The following is an 18,095-nucleotide window of genomic DNA, read 5'->3' on the forward strand; positions in this document are numbered from 1 at the left end:
CACGTCCTGAGAGAAGACAGGAGGAGACCGATATCCATGTCCTGAAGACTGTTGTTTAGAGAATAAACATCCTTCTTAATCTCAGAGTGTTTTCTGTTCAGGGGGATAGTTTCCTTTAATTTCTAATGAAAGTTCCTTTGTGTAAATATTGCAACTTTGCCTCAAGTATGTCCATACTCCAGCCAGGAATGATGGGAGTTAGATGGAAAGGATCCAAGGTAGGTCCCCATGGAACAGGTAAACCAAAAGGTTACAGAACCTTTCTTTGTTCTGTTCCTCCTTTACTTCAGGCTCCATTATGTGATGAAGGGCCAGGCTTTCTTTTTCATTATCTTACACATTGAAAAGGTCAAGGGAGGGAGATACTGTCCAAGAAACAAAAAGTAACTTCCAGAGTTCATCGGTTTATCAGCTGTGTTCCCTGCTCACATCATCAGCCAACCATCTATTCCTTAGGTCTCTTTGGGTCATAATGCCCTGAAGGAGCTGATGAAAGTTGGGACATCCTTGGTGGACTAGGGGTTAAGTCTCAGCGCTATCACTCTGATGGCTGGAGTTCAGTCCCCGGCCAGGGTCAGGGAGCTAACCCATGAAGGGTACAGCAGACCTCTCCTGTTTTGCCCACTGCTCCCCTTAGCAGTATATTTCTGCTCCCCACTCTGTCTTGGTGAACCCTCAAAGCACCCCCCCCCAACTCTGGCCTACACCCTCGTTCTTCTAGGCAAAAATAAATCTTGGGTCTCCCTGGTGGTGCAGGGGTTAGGTCTCAGTGCTATCTGGTTATCACTAACCACTGTGGCCTGAGTTCATCCCTGGCCAGGGAGCTGACCCACATGGTGCAGCAGACCTCTCCTGTTTCACCAGCTGCTCCTCTCAGCAGTGTATTTCAGTAGATCCACCTGTTCTGCTCCCCACTCTGTCTCTGGTGAGTCCTCTCACCACCACACCTTTGGCCTACACCCCAGTTCTTATATGCATAAATGAATAGAATAAATCTTTTAAAAATAAATAACACCCCCCCCCAAAAAAAAGCAGTGTAGCGTATCTCTGGTAGCATAGGGATTGTCTCAAGTGCTATCATGGTGTCACCACTGTGGCCTGAGTTCGATCCCCAGCCAGGGAGCTAACCCACATATGGTGCAGCAGACCTCTCCTGTCTCACCTCTGACCTACAGATCTTCTATGCAAAAAAAAAAAAAAAAAAAAAAAGTTGTTGTGGGTCTACTATCCAGAAAGAAAAGAATGCACACTTTTCCATATATTTTTTTGTTCCTGAAGTGCATGCATAGGTCCTAAGTTAAGAACCTGTGATCTAGTCTATCAGCCTTCTATTGTACAGAAAAGGAAAAAAGTCCAAAGAGGGGCAAGGACTTGTTCAGTGTCAGCAGTGAGTTTATAGGATGTCTAATGTGATCTTGGGGCACAGTAAAGAGTTTTACATGAAGGGTAAATGCTGTGTATATTGTGCATAATCTATTTTTTTAAAGATTTATTTATGCATGCAAGAAATGGGGTATAGGCTAGAGGTGTGGGTGGTGAGAGGATTTACCAGAGACAGTAGGGACCAGAACAGGCAGATCTACTGAAGTACACTGCTGAGTGTACTCTCTTGACAGAGAGGTCTGTAGTTGCGCCATGTGGGTAGCTCCCTGGAGGGATGGAACTGGTGCTGCAGTGGTTGTGAATAGCTTTATAGGTTGCATATTAACCCCTTGCACCACCAGGGAGGCCCTGTCTGCAGAATCTAAACAAGGTTACACTGTGACAGCTCTCATGGTACTCGATACTTTTTCTTTATAACACTTCTTAGTTTTTAAGCCTGTATTTATTTGCGTGATTGTCAAACCACTTTAATACACTGTGAGCTAAGCACTGGAGTGCCAGGGCTAGGTTTTTTCCCCATCACTATCCTATCCTTGAAACTGGCACACAGTCATTGTAGATTGATTACATGAATGAGCATAGTGAATGTATGTATAAAATTGGGTTAGGTATGGATCCAGTCTTTTTTGTTAGGGTAAATTCAAGTTTGAGGGGAGTTGAAATCTGGAACTGAGAATTGCTAGTGAGATGACATACTCCATAAAAAACAACAAACTGGCATTCTGTGCATTTTTTGGCCACTAGTTGTATTAAACACACCTTTCTTACCTTTCAAAATTTCATGATTTTTTTTTTTTTTCTGCCTTTCTGGCTACCCCTCCTCAGCTCTTCCTTGCATCCTTCTCACCTGGAATTCTATTTTTTTTTTAAGATTTATTTATTTATTTATTTATTTATTTATTTATTTATTTATATAAGCACTGGGTACAGTCAGAAGTGCAGGAGGGTGAGAGGATTCACCAGAGACAGAGCAGGGAACAGAACAGGCAGACTGACGATATACACTGCTGAGGGGATCAGCAGGCAGCAGGAGAGGTCTGTGCGTCATGTGGGACCCTCGCCTGCGGCCGGGGATCGAACCTGTGCCGCAGAGGCTGTGGGCAGCTTTGCAACTCAGCACTCAACCGCTGCGCCACCAGGGGAGGCCCTCACCTGGAATTCTAAAGGAGCACTACAGCTCAGATAATGTTCAGTTCCATGGTCTTAAGTACCATTTACATGCAAAGGACTCCTAGGTTTGTATGGCGGGAATTCTTCTCTGAGCTTCAAAATCCATATATCCAATTGCCTGTTTAACATATTCACGTGGACCTGTATGGTCAAACTTCACATGTTCAAATGGAGCTTCAAGTCACACACTCCCAATGTGCTTCATCTCAGGAAGTGACACCATCTACCTACTCAGACAAAACTTAGGAGACTTCATTTTTTCTTTTTCCTTAATCTTCCTCAATCCTCCTTAAGTCAGTCACCAGTTCTACCACCAAAGGCACACCATCCATCTCTCTCCATCATTACCTAGCCTAAGACACTATCTACTATGTCGCGCACCTGGATTACTACTTATTCTCCATCTGTAAAGTAGCTCTTCCTTGCTGTGGTTATTGTTTACCACATCCCTCTATTTCCTCCTTTCAGTTTCTTTTCATATATTGAATTTGTTATGATTCTGCAACTAGAATATTCCTTGCCCTGTGTAGGCAAGGCCCTATTTCATTCATTTTGCAAATATTAATCATACTCTTACTAAGCTCTGGTTCCTGTTTTGTAGATGCTGAGGTTTGGAGGTCTGGTATGGAGAGAGAGGGTAAGGCAATTGTGTGTCAAGAACTGCCTTTCAAGTTTGTAAGGTACAATGTGGAAGGTGGATTTTGACTGGGCCACAGACCCCAGAGTCTGGACTGTGGAGAGCAGATGAAACTGTGACTTCTGACTCCCTAGCAGATGAGGTGTGAGGCAAAGAGTAAAGTATCATGAGATTAAGACTGGCATTCCAGTCAGCTGGAATGCCAGTCCCCCAATTTCCCAAAGGGATCACAATATCTAGTAAAGCTGCTATGGCTCCCATGTGTTATCAAAGAAGGTCCCCTCAGAAAAGCTTGCCCCAAATCCCGATCTCGACACTCCACGACTAAAAAGAAGAGGAACTTATGAGTCCTGGGAGTTAAGGTTGGGCTACTGCTGGAGGAGTCAAATATAATTCTGTCTTAATTAGAATGAGACAGATTTTCACTTCACATTTATACCTGAGGAGTTGAGATAGATCTTGCAATAAACATAACTAAAATTCATTATGATAGAACTAAAGGGAGTTCTGAAAACATACCAAGAGGAGCCAAGCCCATCCAACTCTTAGGGAAGATTCCCCCAAGAAAATTATGTTTATGCTGAGGCCAGGGGATCTCACTGCTCCCTTGTGTTCCCCATTTCCAAATAAGCAGGCCTTTTCATCCCTCTCTAGCTCCCATTTGCCGGGAGTGCTCTCCTCTTTCCACTACTCAGACTAACCCCTATTCATCCTTTAAGATTCATTTCAAAAGTGAAGCTATGGCCATAGTCGGTCCCCAAAGAAGAATTGTTAGTTCCTCCTCTGAGCTTCCGCCACACTTGGGTACACAGCATGGGGATTGTGTGTGTACCTTCACGGCAATTACTGTGAGCTCACAGTGGCCCAAGAGTCCAGCGCGAGGCAAGCTCAATAGGTGTCTGCAGAATGAAGGAACGAACGAATGACTGAAATTTAATTTAAAAGGGTTAGCTAAGCTGGAAGTAGGGGGAAATGATTCAAGGCAGAGGGGTAAGCTGAGCTCGTTGGAGTGTTGTCTTCATAGAACCGAGCCTGGGGCCTCCCTGGTGGTGCAGGGGGTTAAGCACGGCAATATGAAGCAATCCGTAGCCTCTGCAGCACGAGCTCGATCCCTGGCCGGCCAGGGAGCAACCCACATGGCGCAGCAGATCTCTCCTGTCTCGACCGCTGCTCCCCTCAGCAGTGCACTTCGGTCCGTCTGCCTGTTCTATTCCCCACTCTGTCTCTGGTGAATCCTCTCACCACCCCACCTCTGGCCTGTACCCCAGCTCTTGTATGCATAAATAAACAAATCCGTAAAAAAAAAAAAAAAAAAAAAAAAAAGAACCGACCCTGGATCGTGATGGTGCAACGAGGCAACCTATTAGAAGACTCTCAATAGAAAGTAGGTCAGGCCCCGCTGTTTCTTTAAGAACTAGAGGGTTCGTTTCCGCGCCTGCGCACTGAGAGAGTAAACACCGCTCCTTTTCACCCTCTACCCCCCTTGCTCCCAGTTGCCCCTACCGGCTGTAGCCTCCTCCCATAATCCCCTCCTTGAGGTGGAGTAATGGTTCGTTCCGGGGCGACAGACTCGTTCTCGAGGGTGAAGCGCGCACATGGTACATTCCACCGCCTTCACTACCTTCCGCTCTTCGGCTCCGCCCAGTTCTGCTTTCCCCTCCCGAAAGCAGCTCAATAGGCTAGCCCAGAAGAAGGCAGGGGAGCCGGGCTGAGGGGACCGGTCTGAGCCGGTCTCCGGCGCAGGCGCAGTGCGGATAAACAGGAAGCGGGCGGTAGAGGCAGTGGCAGAGGAGACCCAGGGGCTACCGGGGGGAAATAGCGGAAGGACTAGGATTACTGGGAGGGCGGCCGCGGCTGAGACTGAGAAAAGGCCCTTGGCCATCTGCCTCAAGGAAAAGAGAGGTCGTGGCCGCGCTCTCCACGTCGGCTTCCAGCTCCCCAGCTTAGGCTGTGGCAGCGGCTGACAAAGGGCTCGCGCCGGTGCCGCCGCCCTTCTCATCCGGGCATCCGGGTCCCTGCGGCGCGGGAGGGGGAAGGGCAGAGGGGGAGGAGGAGGGGCAGGAGCGGGAGGGGCGCGCGCTTGGAGCCGAGGCCCTCTCCCGGGCTCCGGGCCGGCGGCCCGACGGACGGAGGCCGAGGAGGACCCGCAGAGGTGGCGACTGCCGTGGGCAGGAGGATGGTGCAGAAGGAGAGCCAGGCGGCGCTGGAGGAGCGGGAGAGCGAGCTCAGCGCCAACCCGGCCGCCTCCGCGGGGGCTTCGTTGGAGCCGCCGGCGGTTCCGGCCCCCGGAGAAGACAACCCGGCCGGGGCGGGCGGCGCGGCCGTGGCGCGGGCGGCTGGAGGGGCGCGGAGGTTCCTGTGCGGCGTGGTGGAAGGTGAGCGCCCCGGCGCGGGCGGGGCGGGGCGGGGGCGCCGCGGGTCCCGCTCGGGCGCTCACACATCCTCTCCTCCTAAGAGGGGGTGGCGGCCGCGCTTCGGGGCGCTTTGAAAGGTTTTCACGCCCGTGGGTCTGCAGTGTGACCCTGCTTTAAAAAAGGGGGGTGGTGGGAGACGAGAGGGTGGGCAGATCTCCCCTCGTGTCCGTAAACGGCGTCCAGTTTCCCTTTGGCGACTAACAGGCCTGACCGCACCCGCCTTAGGCTGGGAGCCAGGCAGGCTCCTGCGGAGGCGCCTGTGAAGAGCCCTGTGTTTGGCTCTGAATTCTACTTCTTTGTACTTTGGGATCGAATTTCCTAGGGTGTTCTGTGTTCAAATGGAAAAATGTCCACATAGATGTGCTAATTCTTCCGGAGTGAAGAGAAGGCCAGGCGGCCCATAGTTTCACACATTACTCTTTTGCTTAGATTTTTTTTGCTAACCAAAAGTCCCCAAGCCTCGCCCTTTGGAGATTTATTTGCATCCTTGAAAATTGTGATTTGCTAACTCCGGCACTTTACGTCTCCCTCCCACCCCTCACCCCCACCCCCCCGTGAAGCTTTGGCTTTATTTTTTTCTTTCCCACCGTATTTAGCATGAAAGATTATTCTTTAGTCCCAATGTTCAAATATTCATGTTTCATAGTTCAGGAACGCAGGTCAGCGACAAACTTGAATTAGAAGTCAACCCAAACAAATCCTTTATGTTTCAAGATTATTTTGCATTGTGAAAGACGCCAGCCTAACTCATCTCTCCTGGAATCGTCATTTCTGTGGTAGTCTGCGTTTGCCTTCTTAATTGGTTCAGCTGCTGCAAACTTAGGAAAACTGCAGCCCTCGGGCGTGTAGTGAAAGCTTCAACAATATGAAATCGCAGACACTTGGCCAGAGGGCCTTGCATCTGAGCTTTCGACAAAGCGCTGGAAGTCATGGTAGTTATTTCCCTCAACAGGGACTCTTTCCACACTGGAGGAGAAATGGAGAGTGAAGCTTTGACTTGAATAACAAATTCTGAAAATATTTGAGATAATGCAGTTTGAATTTAGTGACTGCAAAAGAGGTCTAAAATTCTCTTTTAATTTTCCACCTTCCTATTTCCATTTAAAAGGGATGATGGACAATTTCTGTAGTTGGGGGAAATCACCAGAGGATTGTATCAGTTTTTAAATACAATGAACAAGTGTCAAACTGTATTCTGTGGAAGCTTGAATCGGTTACATTATTGCTCTTTTTCAACTATAGCGTATATTTGAATTTTCTGGAGTGTTTTGCCTGACATTGTCCTCATTCTTTATGTAGTGGTGTGCACAGGAGTAACCCTGGAAAATTAGTTTTTGTAAAAAATCAAAAAGGTTTGGAAAAGGAAAGAAGGGTTGAGAGCGGAAAGAAGGATTGAGAGCTTATCCAGTGTCGTCAGCTTATATATTCATTTGAGAGATAAGTGAATATGGTCTTTCACTTTCAGATAGTTTAATTCTTTTTTTTTTTTTAAGATTTATTTATTTATGCATACTAGAGCTGGGGTACAAGCCAGAGATGTGGGGGAGTGAGAGGATTCACCAGACACAGAGTGGGGAACAAAACAGGTGGATCGACTGAAATACACTGCTGAGGGGAGCAGCACTAGTCAGGAGAGGTCTGCTGCGCCATGTGAGTTGCTCCCTGGCTGGCTGGCTGGGGATCAACTCGTGCTGCAGTATCTGCGGACAGCTTCATAGTGCTGTCTTAACCCCTTGTGCCATCAGGGAGGCCCTAAAGTTCAATTCTAAGGGAGAACAGACTTAATTTCAACTAAAGTAAGGTAATGAGGTGTCCAGGTTTGGCAGAGTAAATCGTCTTGCCGAATTTGGAGGAAAAGACTGGAAAAGTATTTTATTTGACTGGATTTGATGCATGGAAGCATGATTGCTTTGTGTATATTTTCTCTTGGTATATGTATTTGGGATTCTTTCAATGCAGGTAGAGTCTAGAAAAAACTATTTTGTTACCAGAAATTTTTGGGTGGTGGGTGGCTAAGGAGTGCAGGGCAATATAGAAGTATTAGAGCTAGACTCCAGTGAGTAAGAAAACTTGCCACTTAAGTCCTCAGTAACTATGGAGAAAAGATCATTGTGATTTAAATTGGTTTGTGTTTTTGTACGGTTTTAAAAGAGAACTGCTCTTCCCTTAGAGAATAGAGTTGCCTTGTGTTCCTTCCTCCTTCCCATTCACTTGTATATTTTTTTTGGTGACTGAGCATCTGATTTTGTTTTTCCTTGTACTTCTAATTTGGCACCATTCCTAAAATGAGCAAGGATAGGAAATACTGAAGGCGTTGCCAATATTCCTTTTTTCTCTCAGAACTTAGTTGGTTTTGACTCCTAATAGCACTCCTTCCTTTTGTGGTGCCTGTTAACGAAAATCATGAGCTGAGCCTCAGAGTCTCAAAGAAGTTTCTGAAGATTAAAGTGTTAGACACTTGGAAAAAAAAGTTTTTTATATTGAAGCAACTCTAAAGGGATGTTTAATGCCTACTCCTTTAATAAGAGAAAAATGATAATGCTAAATGTTGGAGGACTTACAAACTATCAAGAGTTGTAGTAAATTAACCTAATTAAAATCACCTGATAAAGGGTACATTGAATTGTCAAGATCTAAAGTACTACTGTTTCACACCTTCATATCTTTATTGGTGTGGTGCAGAGTAACCATCCTGTCAGAGATTTGAGCTTAATACATTTCAAAAATTTCTGTTCTATATCAGTCTGTTGTGTAGACTGTGTTTGAATGTGTGCAAGTGTATGATGGGCATTTTGTACTCAGTGGCAATTTAACTATTTTCATGCAGTTCCTGGAGGTGGTTCTTATTTCTTAGAGAAGATTAGCCTGAGACAAGTGGAAAATAAAGGTTAGGCAAACTGTCAGGTGTTTGTGGTTGGAGCTGTGATTAGCACATTGGGAGCTCCAAATAGCAGTTTGGTGCTTATGCCACTACTTAAGTCATCAAATCTGCAGCTTTGTTTTCCTACAGTGTATGTTACTAGTGCTTTGCTCCCTTGTGGAACATTCTGAAGCAAGTCAGATTCTTGAATTTTTGGTTGTTCAAACCTTTGTTCTGGAATTGGTTGCTTCAGAGATTTCCAGTTTGGGTCAATTCCACTGTTGGGCTTTACTATGAATATAGTTTAAGGCATTTTAGGAGTTCCTTTTAGTTTTTCTTCTTTTTCTTTTTAAAGTCACTTCCTGATTTTTTTCCCCTTGGCTTACTTGTTTTTCATCCTCCCCCTGCCCCCAAGGCAATCCAGCTCCCCTCCTAGGCAGTAATTATTAGCAGTTTTTGGATTAATTTGCTTCCCCTTTGTTCATTTTAAGGTTTAGATACGCTTATAAATAGATTTAAATATATCTGGCTTTTTTGGGGGGGTAAATGATGTGGTTTAGCTGTTTTTTGTTGTTTTTTTTTTTTTTAAGATTTATTTATGCATACAAGAACTGGGGGGTAGGCCAGAGGTAGGGGCTTGGGGTGAGAGGACTCACCAGAGACAGAGTGGGGAACAGAACAGGCAGACTGACTGAAATACCCTGCTGAGGGGAGCAGCATGCTAGACAGGGGAGGTCTGCTGGTGCACATGGGTTAACTCCCTGGTGGGGGATCCAACTCTTGCTGCAGTGGTTGCTGATAGCTTCATAATGCTGAGACTTAACCCCTTGTGCCACCAGGGAGACCTGGTTTATCTGTTTTTAAGTAACTGTTGCATAACTAATAAATGTTCATAGTAGAAATTTACTTAAGCAAAAGGAATAAAAAATCACCTTATAATATCATCACCAAAGATACCTTAATGTTTTACTATTCTTCAGATTTTGGGGTATTGTATACATTTTTTTGTAAGATGGGATTGTGCTGTGTGTTTTATAACCCACTTTTCTCAGTAAACAGTTACCGCATTTTGAAACTTGAAAATAATTTCATTCTTTCTTTGAATCTAGGGTTTTATGGAAGACCTTGGGTTATGGAACAGAGAAAAGAACTCTTTAGAAGGTAAATTTTTATTATATGAAGCATAGTCCTAAAATCTTAACATTTCCTTTTTGTTTGTAGAAATTCTAATACTGAGCAGGCCAGGTTTGATAAATTTTCTGTTTGATGATTTCTCATTTGTGGAAGTTATTTTCTCTTGGTCATTTACATCTCTTCCCCATAGCCATTGATTTTCAAACTTTTCTGTTGAAATCCCAAATAGTTTTGGGACTTTGCTTGCCTCACCCGGGGCTGTTTTGTTTCTATTGAAAATTGTTTAATATGTTGAAATTCCTTGGATAATGTAATTTTTTCAATAATTCCACTGTTCACAAAAAGATTAAAAGATACTGTTCTAGAATATTATTAGAGATGTTAGAGATCTCTTTATGAAAGTTGGAGATGATCCAAGGAAAGGAAAGATATGAGATTTAAAACCTCATACATGGTTTATTTATGCATATGTAATTTTTTTTCTCTTAAGGCTCCAGAAATGGGAATTAAATACATACTTGTATGCTCCCAAAGATGACTACAAACATAGGATGTTTTGGCGAGAGATGTATTCAGTGGAAGAAGCTGGTAATTTTTTAATTTTTAATCCACTAATTCAGAATATGTGAAGTTATATTTTAGATAAAGCTGCACAAAATTTTTCTCAAGTATTTATTTTTTCTTTGTAGGTATTTTTCTTTTTTTCTCTCTGGTAACTATGTGATTTAGTGCAGATTAAGGTGTAGCTCTAACAATGCAGCCATGGGTGCATGTGATTCATGGGTATGCCAGTTGATTCCACCTGTTCTCTGATCATAGCGTGTACTTTTTACTTTGCCAGTAAAGTCATACCATAAAAAAAAAAAAAGTGTTTAAACATAAAAACTTTAAGTTTACTGGCAAACACTAGACCACAAACAGTGCTAAAGCAGGCAGTAGTCCTAGGGCAAAACAAATGAGGCCCCCATGTTGCAAATTTTAAGAGACTCAAAAAAAATTAGTTAAGCTAAATATGCAAACTCTTTTTTGAACATAGCATTTTTTTTTAAGATTTATGTATTTATGCATACAAGAGCTGGGGTGCAGGCCAGAGATGCGGGGGGCGGTGGTGAAAGTATTCACCTGAGACAGAGTGGGGAGCAGAACAGGCAGATCTACTGAAATACACTGCTGAGGGGAGCAGCGGGTGAGATACGAGAGGTCTGCTGAGCCGTGTGGGTCACCTTCCTGGCATGGATTGAACTCATGGGGTAGTGGCTGTGCAGTGCTTCATAGTGCTGCATCTTAAGCCCTTGTGCCACCAGGGAGGCCCTCTTACGCAAACTTTTTCTTTTTTTTAAAGATTTACTTATTTATTTATTTATACAAGCACTGAGTACAGTCAGAAGCATGGGAGGGTGAGAGAATTCACCAGAGCGGGGAGCAGAGTGGTCAGAAGGACAGAAGTACACTGCTGAGGGGAGCAGCGGGCAGCAGGAGAGGTCTGTGCGCCATGTGGGACCTTCCTCTGGTGGCCAAGGAGCAGCCGGGAATCGAACCAGCACTGCAGAGGCTGTGGGCAGCTTCGCAACCCAGCGCTCAACCGCTGCACCACCGGGGAAGGCCCTCTTATGCAAACTTTTAAGCCAAAATAAATGTAAAAAACCCATTAACAATTTTTTTTTTTAAAGGCAGGATCAGTATTACTGATTTTTTTTGCTTCAGATTCAGGTATGACTTGGTCTTGACCACTTGATTACTGGTACTGGTTCTGTGTTATTTAAAAATAAAGATCTCACTCTAGTCCAGGCCTATACTGAGGTGAGAAGCCATACAACTGTATTCCTCTGTGTGCTCTTACTTTGAGTTAGTTACATTAAATTCAGAAATAAGGTAGTATATCACACAACTTCTTTGTAAATTAGATGAGGTACCTTTTTTTGGGTATTTGAGTGAATGGGGAAATATTTTTATGGTTTGAATTAAGTAGTATAGGTATGTGGCTTATAAAATACTTGGTGTGAGGGCCTCCCCGGTGGCGCAGCGGTTGAGCGCTGGGTTGCGAAGCTGCCTGCGGCCTCTGCAGCGCCGGTTCGATCCCCGGCTGCTCCCCGGCCACCGGAGGAGGGTCCCACATGGCACACGGACCGCCCCTGCCGCCCGCTGCTCCCCTCGGCAGTGTACCTTGGTCCTTCTGCCTGCTCTGCTCCCCGCTCTGGCTCTGGTGAATTCTCTCACCCTCCTGCGCTTCTGACTGTACCCAGTGCTTGTATAAATAAATAGATAAAATAAAATAAATCTTAAAAAAAAAAAAAGTTTCACTTTAAAAAATAAAAAAAAAAGATACTTGGTGACATGGTGACAGAGCCCAGCCAAGGCACTGAAGGTGAAAATTTTCCTAGAATTATGAAGACAATTAAAATTTATCCCATCTTCATCTAGTGTTGTTTACTATATAACTTAAATGTGCCTTAGCTTTAAATATTTTCTGGTGGTTATGGTAATGAAATTTAATGTGATCAAATAACCAGAATATGGTAAAACAACTAGCTTGAAATACTACCGAATGATATATGAGGATTATGTCCTTGGTATGGAATTGTATTTCAGTTTACTTACCACATTTTGAAAATTCATATCTGTAATGAATATTTGTTTGGTAATTATAAAGATGAAGGATCAGGATTATTAAAGTATCATTCATCTGTGTGTTTTTTTTTTTTTTTTTAAGATTTATTTATACATACCACAGCTGGGGTACAGGCCAAAGATGGGGGTGGGGGTGAGAGGTTCCACCAGAAACAGAGTGGGGAATAGAACAGGCAGATTGACCGAAGTACACTGCTGAGGGGAGCAGCGGGCGAGTCAGGAGAGTCTGCTGTGCCATGTGGATTGCTTCCTGGCCGGCTGGGGATCGAACTTGTGCAGCAGAGGCTGTGGATTGCTTCATAGTGAGGTGCTTAATCCTTTGCGCCAGCAGGAAGGCCCTATCTGTGTTTCTTAATGTGTTTTTCTTCCAAATTATAAAATAGTTTCATACATATAATTACTATGTAGGAATTTCTGTTCAGAGGTTGCAAAAACAAAAAACATACCTCTCAGTATAGGAAATAAAAGTGGTTTATATTTAATAGGAATTAATGTTTAATTCAGTATTTTTGAGAAATGACAATGAAGAGAATGCTATATTGAGTTTAGTGTGATGTTAAGTCACATCAGGCTTGTGCTATTTTTTAATGGCCTCTTGTCACATTGGACATGATAATTTTGTGAAATTTTAGAAACTTTTCCTTTCTTTCCTCATTGTATATTGGAGAAAAATGGTCTCTGGTTGAAAGGTGAAGGTTCTTTTAGTTGTCAATGCTTTCTAAAAATATGTTCTTTTTTTTTAGAGCAACTTATGACTCTCATCTCTGCTGCACGGGAATATGAGATAGAGTTCATCTATGCTATTTCACCTGGATTAGACATTACCTTTTCTAATCCCAAGGAAGTATCCACATTGAAACGCAAATTGGATCAGGTAATATACTTTTTTTTTTCCCACTGTTTTCCTCTGAATTAGTTCTTGTAGCTAAAAGTTTTCTGAGTTGCTTCTGTGATGCTAAAAAGAAAGCCAAATTCATGTTTCTGTGTGAGTATTTTACTTTAATGCTCTTGATGAGAAGCAAAGTTGAAAGCTTTACTGCAGGTATTATACTTCTGAAACTTCATATGCATAAAAATTTGTTAAGATTTATTTTTATTTATGTGTACAAGAACTGGGGTGCAGGCCAGAAGTGCAGTGAGGGTGGGATAAGAGGATTCACCAGAACAGTGAGGAGCAGAACAAGTGAACATACTGAAATACTCTGCTGAGGGGAGCAGTGAGCAAGACAGGAGAGGTCTGCTGTGCCCTGTGCCTCAGCTCCCTACCCATGGATGGAACTCATGTTATAATGGCTGGCTATAGCTTGATAGTGCTGAGACTTTAACCCTTGTGTCACCAGGGAGGCCCCTGCATAGAACTCTTAATTAAAAGAATGCTTCGAAGTAATGCTTAAAAGAGTGTTAATAGGCTTCATTCACAGAAACTCGAGACTCTTACACTGATTATGGATAGGGACCTGAGAATCCAGGTGATTCTGAAATTCTTTGATTTGAAATCATGTTTTGAAAAACTATTGGGTGCTTGGCTGCATTTATGACTGAGGTTATAGAAATAGGGTTTTACCCATAGACATCATTCTCTTGGTTATATAAAGAAGAGATCTAATTCAGCCTGGAAACGATTGGCTAGTTTCCCGAGACGAGAAGAAAAATAGACGAGGTAACACAAGTAAGACTGTAGTAGTGAACCAGGTTTTGGAGTGTAAATTTTACCTAACAGGGCCTCCCCGCTGGCGTGGTGGTTGAGCACTGGGCTGCGAAACTCTGCAGCTCCGGTTCGATCCCCGGCTGCTGGGCGAGGGTCCCACATGGTGCGCAGACCTCTCCTGCCGCAGACCTCTCCTGCCGCCCGCTGCTCCCCTCAGCAGTGTACTTTGTCACTCTGCCTGTTCTGCTCTCCTCTCTGGCTCTGGTGAATTCTCTCACCCTCCCATGCTTCTGACTGTACCCAGTGCTTATATAAATAAATAAATAAATCTTTTTTTTTTTTTTTTTATAGAGGCATTTTTTTTTTATTTATTTATTCATTTATTTGTTTGTTTGTTTTTGTTTATACATGCACTGGGTACAGTCAGAAGCGCGGGAGGGTGAGAGAATTCACCAGAGCCAGAGCGGGGAGCAGAGCAGGCAGAAGGACCGAAGTACACTGCTGAGGGGAGCAGTGGGCGGCAGGAGAGGTCTGCGCGCCACGTGGGACCCTCCTCTGGAGGCCGGGGAGCAGCCGGGGATCGAACCGGCGCCACAGAGGCTGCGGGCAGCTTCGCAACCCAGCGCTCAACCGCTGCGCCACCGGGAGGCCCAATAAATAAATCTTTAAAAAAAAAAAAATAAAAACAGCTTTGACTTTGAACAGTCTGCTGAGGGGAAAAAATATAATTATTAAGTATATGCAGTTAAATATTATTTGCAATCTTATATTTTCTTATTCTAAGTTAAGCTGACTAAGAACCTCTCTTTCCCTTTTCGTTTTTCTAGGTTTCTCAGTTTGGGTGCAGATCATTTGCCTTACTTTTTGATGATATTGACCATAATATGTGTGCAGCAGACAAAGAGGTATTCAGTTCTTTTGCTCATGCTCAGGTCTCCATCACAAATGAAATTTATCAGTATCTCGGAGAACCAGAAACCTTCCTCTTCTGTCCAACAGGTATTGTATATCATAGTTTTATTTATTTATTTTTATTAAAAATTTATGCATACATGAATTGGGGTACAGGTCAGAAGTATGGGGGGGGATGAGAGGATTCACCAGAGACAGAGTGGGGAACAGAACAGGCAGATCTACTGAAATACACTGCTGAGGGGAGCAGTGGGCGAGTCAGGAGAGGTCTGCGCCATGTGGGTCTCCTCCCTGGCTGAGGATGGAACTCGTGCTGCAGTGGCTGCGGATAGCTTCAAAGGCTGTGTCTTAACCCCTTTTGCCACCAGAGAGACCCCACAGTTTTATTTTTAAGTCGTCGTCTTGAAATAAATAATTTTCAGATGACCATGTATAAACTCTGTTGTGTTGTTCCTCTCCCCTCACCAGAAGATATTTCTCAAGATCTTAAATTGGAAAAACTATATCACTAAGTGACAGCTGAGTAGGCAAATGATATACTGGAAAGTATGTGAACATCACATTTCCAGGATTTAAAGGAGGGATGGTATTAAAATGAAAACTAAAATTTTACATTACTTTTAACTTAGTCACTTTTCATTTCCTCCTACTGTTCCTTTTTCCTGCCTGTGCATATCTTTTCACTCCGCCCACTCCCGTCTGGGCTCTTATTTCCAGTAGTCATCATAGAGAGCTTAATAGTTTTTTTTCCCTTTTTTCCCTCTTTTCCCCCCTGGTTCCTTCCATTGAAAATGCTTTTGTTTTCCTTAGTTGCCTCTTAAAATTATGCTTACAAGAAATTTTCTTTAGACTTTTCTTGTTCAGGAAAAGATCAGTAAGTTCTAGGAAATTTTAGACTGAGTTGTATTTAATTTTGCCTGTATATCTATTTTAGAGTATTGTGAGCATGAACCTTACTCAGTAGTCTGATACTGCATGAGTACTCAAATAATGTTCATTAAGATTATACTGAAAATTAATTCATTGCAGTGTAATGCATTCTTTCTGTTTATGTTACTGTCAGTTCATTCTGTGTGGCCTCTGATTGCAATGTGAATGTCGGCAATACAGAATAGTGAAAATAATGCAGAAGTTTTTAATTATTTTTTTTAAGGTTTATTTATGCATACAAGAACTGGGGTACAGACCAGTTGTGTGGGGGGTGAGAGGATTCACTAGAGACAAGAGTGGGGAACAGAACAGGCAGACTGACTGCAGACACTGCAGATAACTTCATGGTGCTGCACTTAACCCCTTGAGCCACGAGGAAGGCCCAATTTTTAATTATTATTTTTTAAAGATTTATGTATTCATGCATACAAGAACAGGGGTACAGGCCAGATGTGCGGGAGGGTGAGAAGATTTACCAGAGACAGAGTGGAGAACAGAACAGGCTGACTGACTGAAATACACTGCTGAGGGGAGCAGTGGGCGAGACAGGAGAGGTCTGCTGTGCCATGTGGGTATCTTACCGGCCAGCTGGGATCAAACCTGTGCTGCAGAGGCTACAGACAGCTTCACACAGCTGCGCTCAACCCACTGTGCCAACTGGGAGGCCCCAATCTTTAATTATTTCTTTAGTGAACTTATATTTCTAGTAACTGGGATCAAAACGATCTTTGCTACGATTGAAAGAACATCAGATTTCATAAATTCATTATTTTTCAAAATTATTTCTTAAATGAGCTCTACCCATTTGAGTTTTACTTTTGGTGGGCATGCCATGGAGGCTTATTATTTGAATGAAAAGAATTTAGAATTGGTAAACTTCTTTTTTCCCATTCAAACAGGTATCACCATTCCTCTCTATTTTACTTAATTTTTCCCTTTCCATTCAGAATATTGTGGCACTTTCTGTTATCCAAACGTATCTCAATCTCCTTATTTAAGGACTGTGGGTGAAAAGCTTCTACCTGGAATTGAAGTGCTTTGGACAGGTAAGTCTTTGAGATTTATACCGTAAACTCTAACTTGAATCTAGAGAAATTGGTGGTTCTGATTAATTGGTTCCTTTTTATTTTTATTTAAGATTTATTTATTTAGGCATACAAGAACTGGGGTGCAGGCCAGAGAGGTGTGGGGGGTGAGAGGATTTATCAGAGACAGAGTAGGGAACAGAACGGGCAGATCGATGGAAATACACTGCTGAGGAGAGCAGTGGGCAAGTCAGGAGAGGTCTGCTGTACCATGTGGGTTAGCTCCCTGGCTGGGGTTTGAACTCATGCCACAGTGGCTGGTGACAGCTTGACAGTGCTGAGACTTTAACCCCTGTGCCACTGGGGAGGCCCCCAAATACCCATACTTTTAGTATAGAAATACCTGAGAATTTTGTAGTGAATCTGAATATCAGTTACTAATAGATAACATAGCTCTGTAGGAAACTGGGCTAAAGGTTCTTTTTTTTTTTTTTTTTAAGATTTATTTTATTTTATTTATTTATTTATACAAGCACTGGGTACAGTCAGAAGCGCGGGAGGGTGAGAGAATTCACCAGAGCCAGAGCGGGGAGCAGAGCAGGCAGAAGGACCGAAGTACACTGCCGAGGGGAGCAGCGGGCGGCAGGGGCAGTCCGCGTGTCATGTGGGACCCTCCTCCGGTGGCCGGGGAGCAGCCGGGGATCGAACCGGCGCTGCAGAGGCCGCAGGCAGCTTCACAACCCAGCGCTCAACCGCTGCGCCACCGGGGAGGCCCTGGGCTAAAGGTTCTTGCTCCTAGCCCTAGGAGACGGCTCTGTGTCATAAAATGAACTGTCACATGCTAGATCCATAGCTAGCAATTAATGAACTGTATTAGCTTTTCTAACAATTAAGGGCAGGGGCCTCCCCGGTGGCGCAGCGGTTGAGCGCTGGGTTGCGAAGCTGCCCGCGGCCTCCGCGGTGCCGGTTCAATCCCGGCCGCCGGGTGAGGGTCCCACATGGCGTGCAGACCTCTCCTGCCACCCGCTGCTCCCCTCAGCAGTGTATTTCTTCGGTCTGCCTGTCCTCTCCCCTCTGGCTCTGGTGAATTCTCTAACTCTCCCGCGCTTCTGACAGTATCTAGTGCTTGTATAACTAAATAAATAAATCTTTTAAAAAAAAAAAATTAAGGGCAGTATCTTCATCAGAGTTTAGGTTAGTTTAGGTTAGTTGAAGTTTGTCTAGTTGAGGATATACTGAATTATAATGGATAAATTGTTTACATGAGTTGTTTTATTAAAATAATCAGTTTGAAGCCACTTGCCCCAGTCTAAGATTATTTATGCATACAAGAACTGGGGTACAGGCCAGAGGT

At 43.7% G+C, this 18,095-nt stretch overlaps 1 protein-coding gene across 1 annotated transcript in view; it reads left to right on the top strand.

Annotated features, from left to right (window-relative positions):
* The first annotated feature begins 4,870 nt into the window (after window positions 1-4,870).
* OGA (O-GlcNAcase) overlaps window positions 4,871-18,095 on the top strand; it is a 28,332-nt gene continuing 15,107 nt past the window's right edge. The window contains exons 1-6 of the mRNA XM_037495599.2: window positions 4,871-5,565; window positions 9,574-9,625; window positions 10,089-10,186; window positions 12,970-13,100; window positions 14,702-14,873; window positions 16,664-16,762. Coding sequence (XP_037351496.1) covers window positions 5,367-5,565; window positions 9,574-9,625; window positions 10,089-10,186; window positions 12,970-13,100; window positions 14,702-14,873; window positions 16,664-16,762 — 751 coding nt within the window. The 5' untranslated portion in view covers window positions 4,871-5,366. The remainder of the gene's footprint in view (window positions 5,566-9,573; window positions 9,626-10,088; window positions 10,187-12,969; window positions 13,101-14,701; window positions 14,874-16,663; window positions 16,763-18,095) is intronic.

The sequence above is a fragment of the Talpa occidentalis genome, unplaced genomic scaffold, assembly GCF_014898055.3.
Source record: "Talpa occidentalis isolate TD23 unplaced genomic scaffold, MPIMG_talOcc4v2.1 talOcc4.8, whole genome shotgun sequence".
NCBI classification, from domain to species: Eukaryota; Metazoa; Chordata; class Mammalia; order Eulipotyphla; family Talpidae; genus Talpa; species Talpa occidentalis.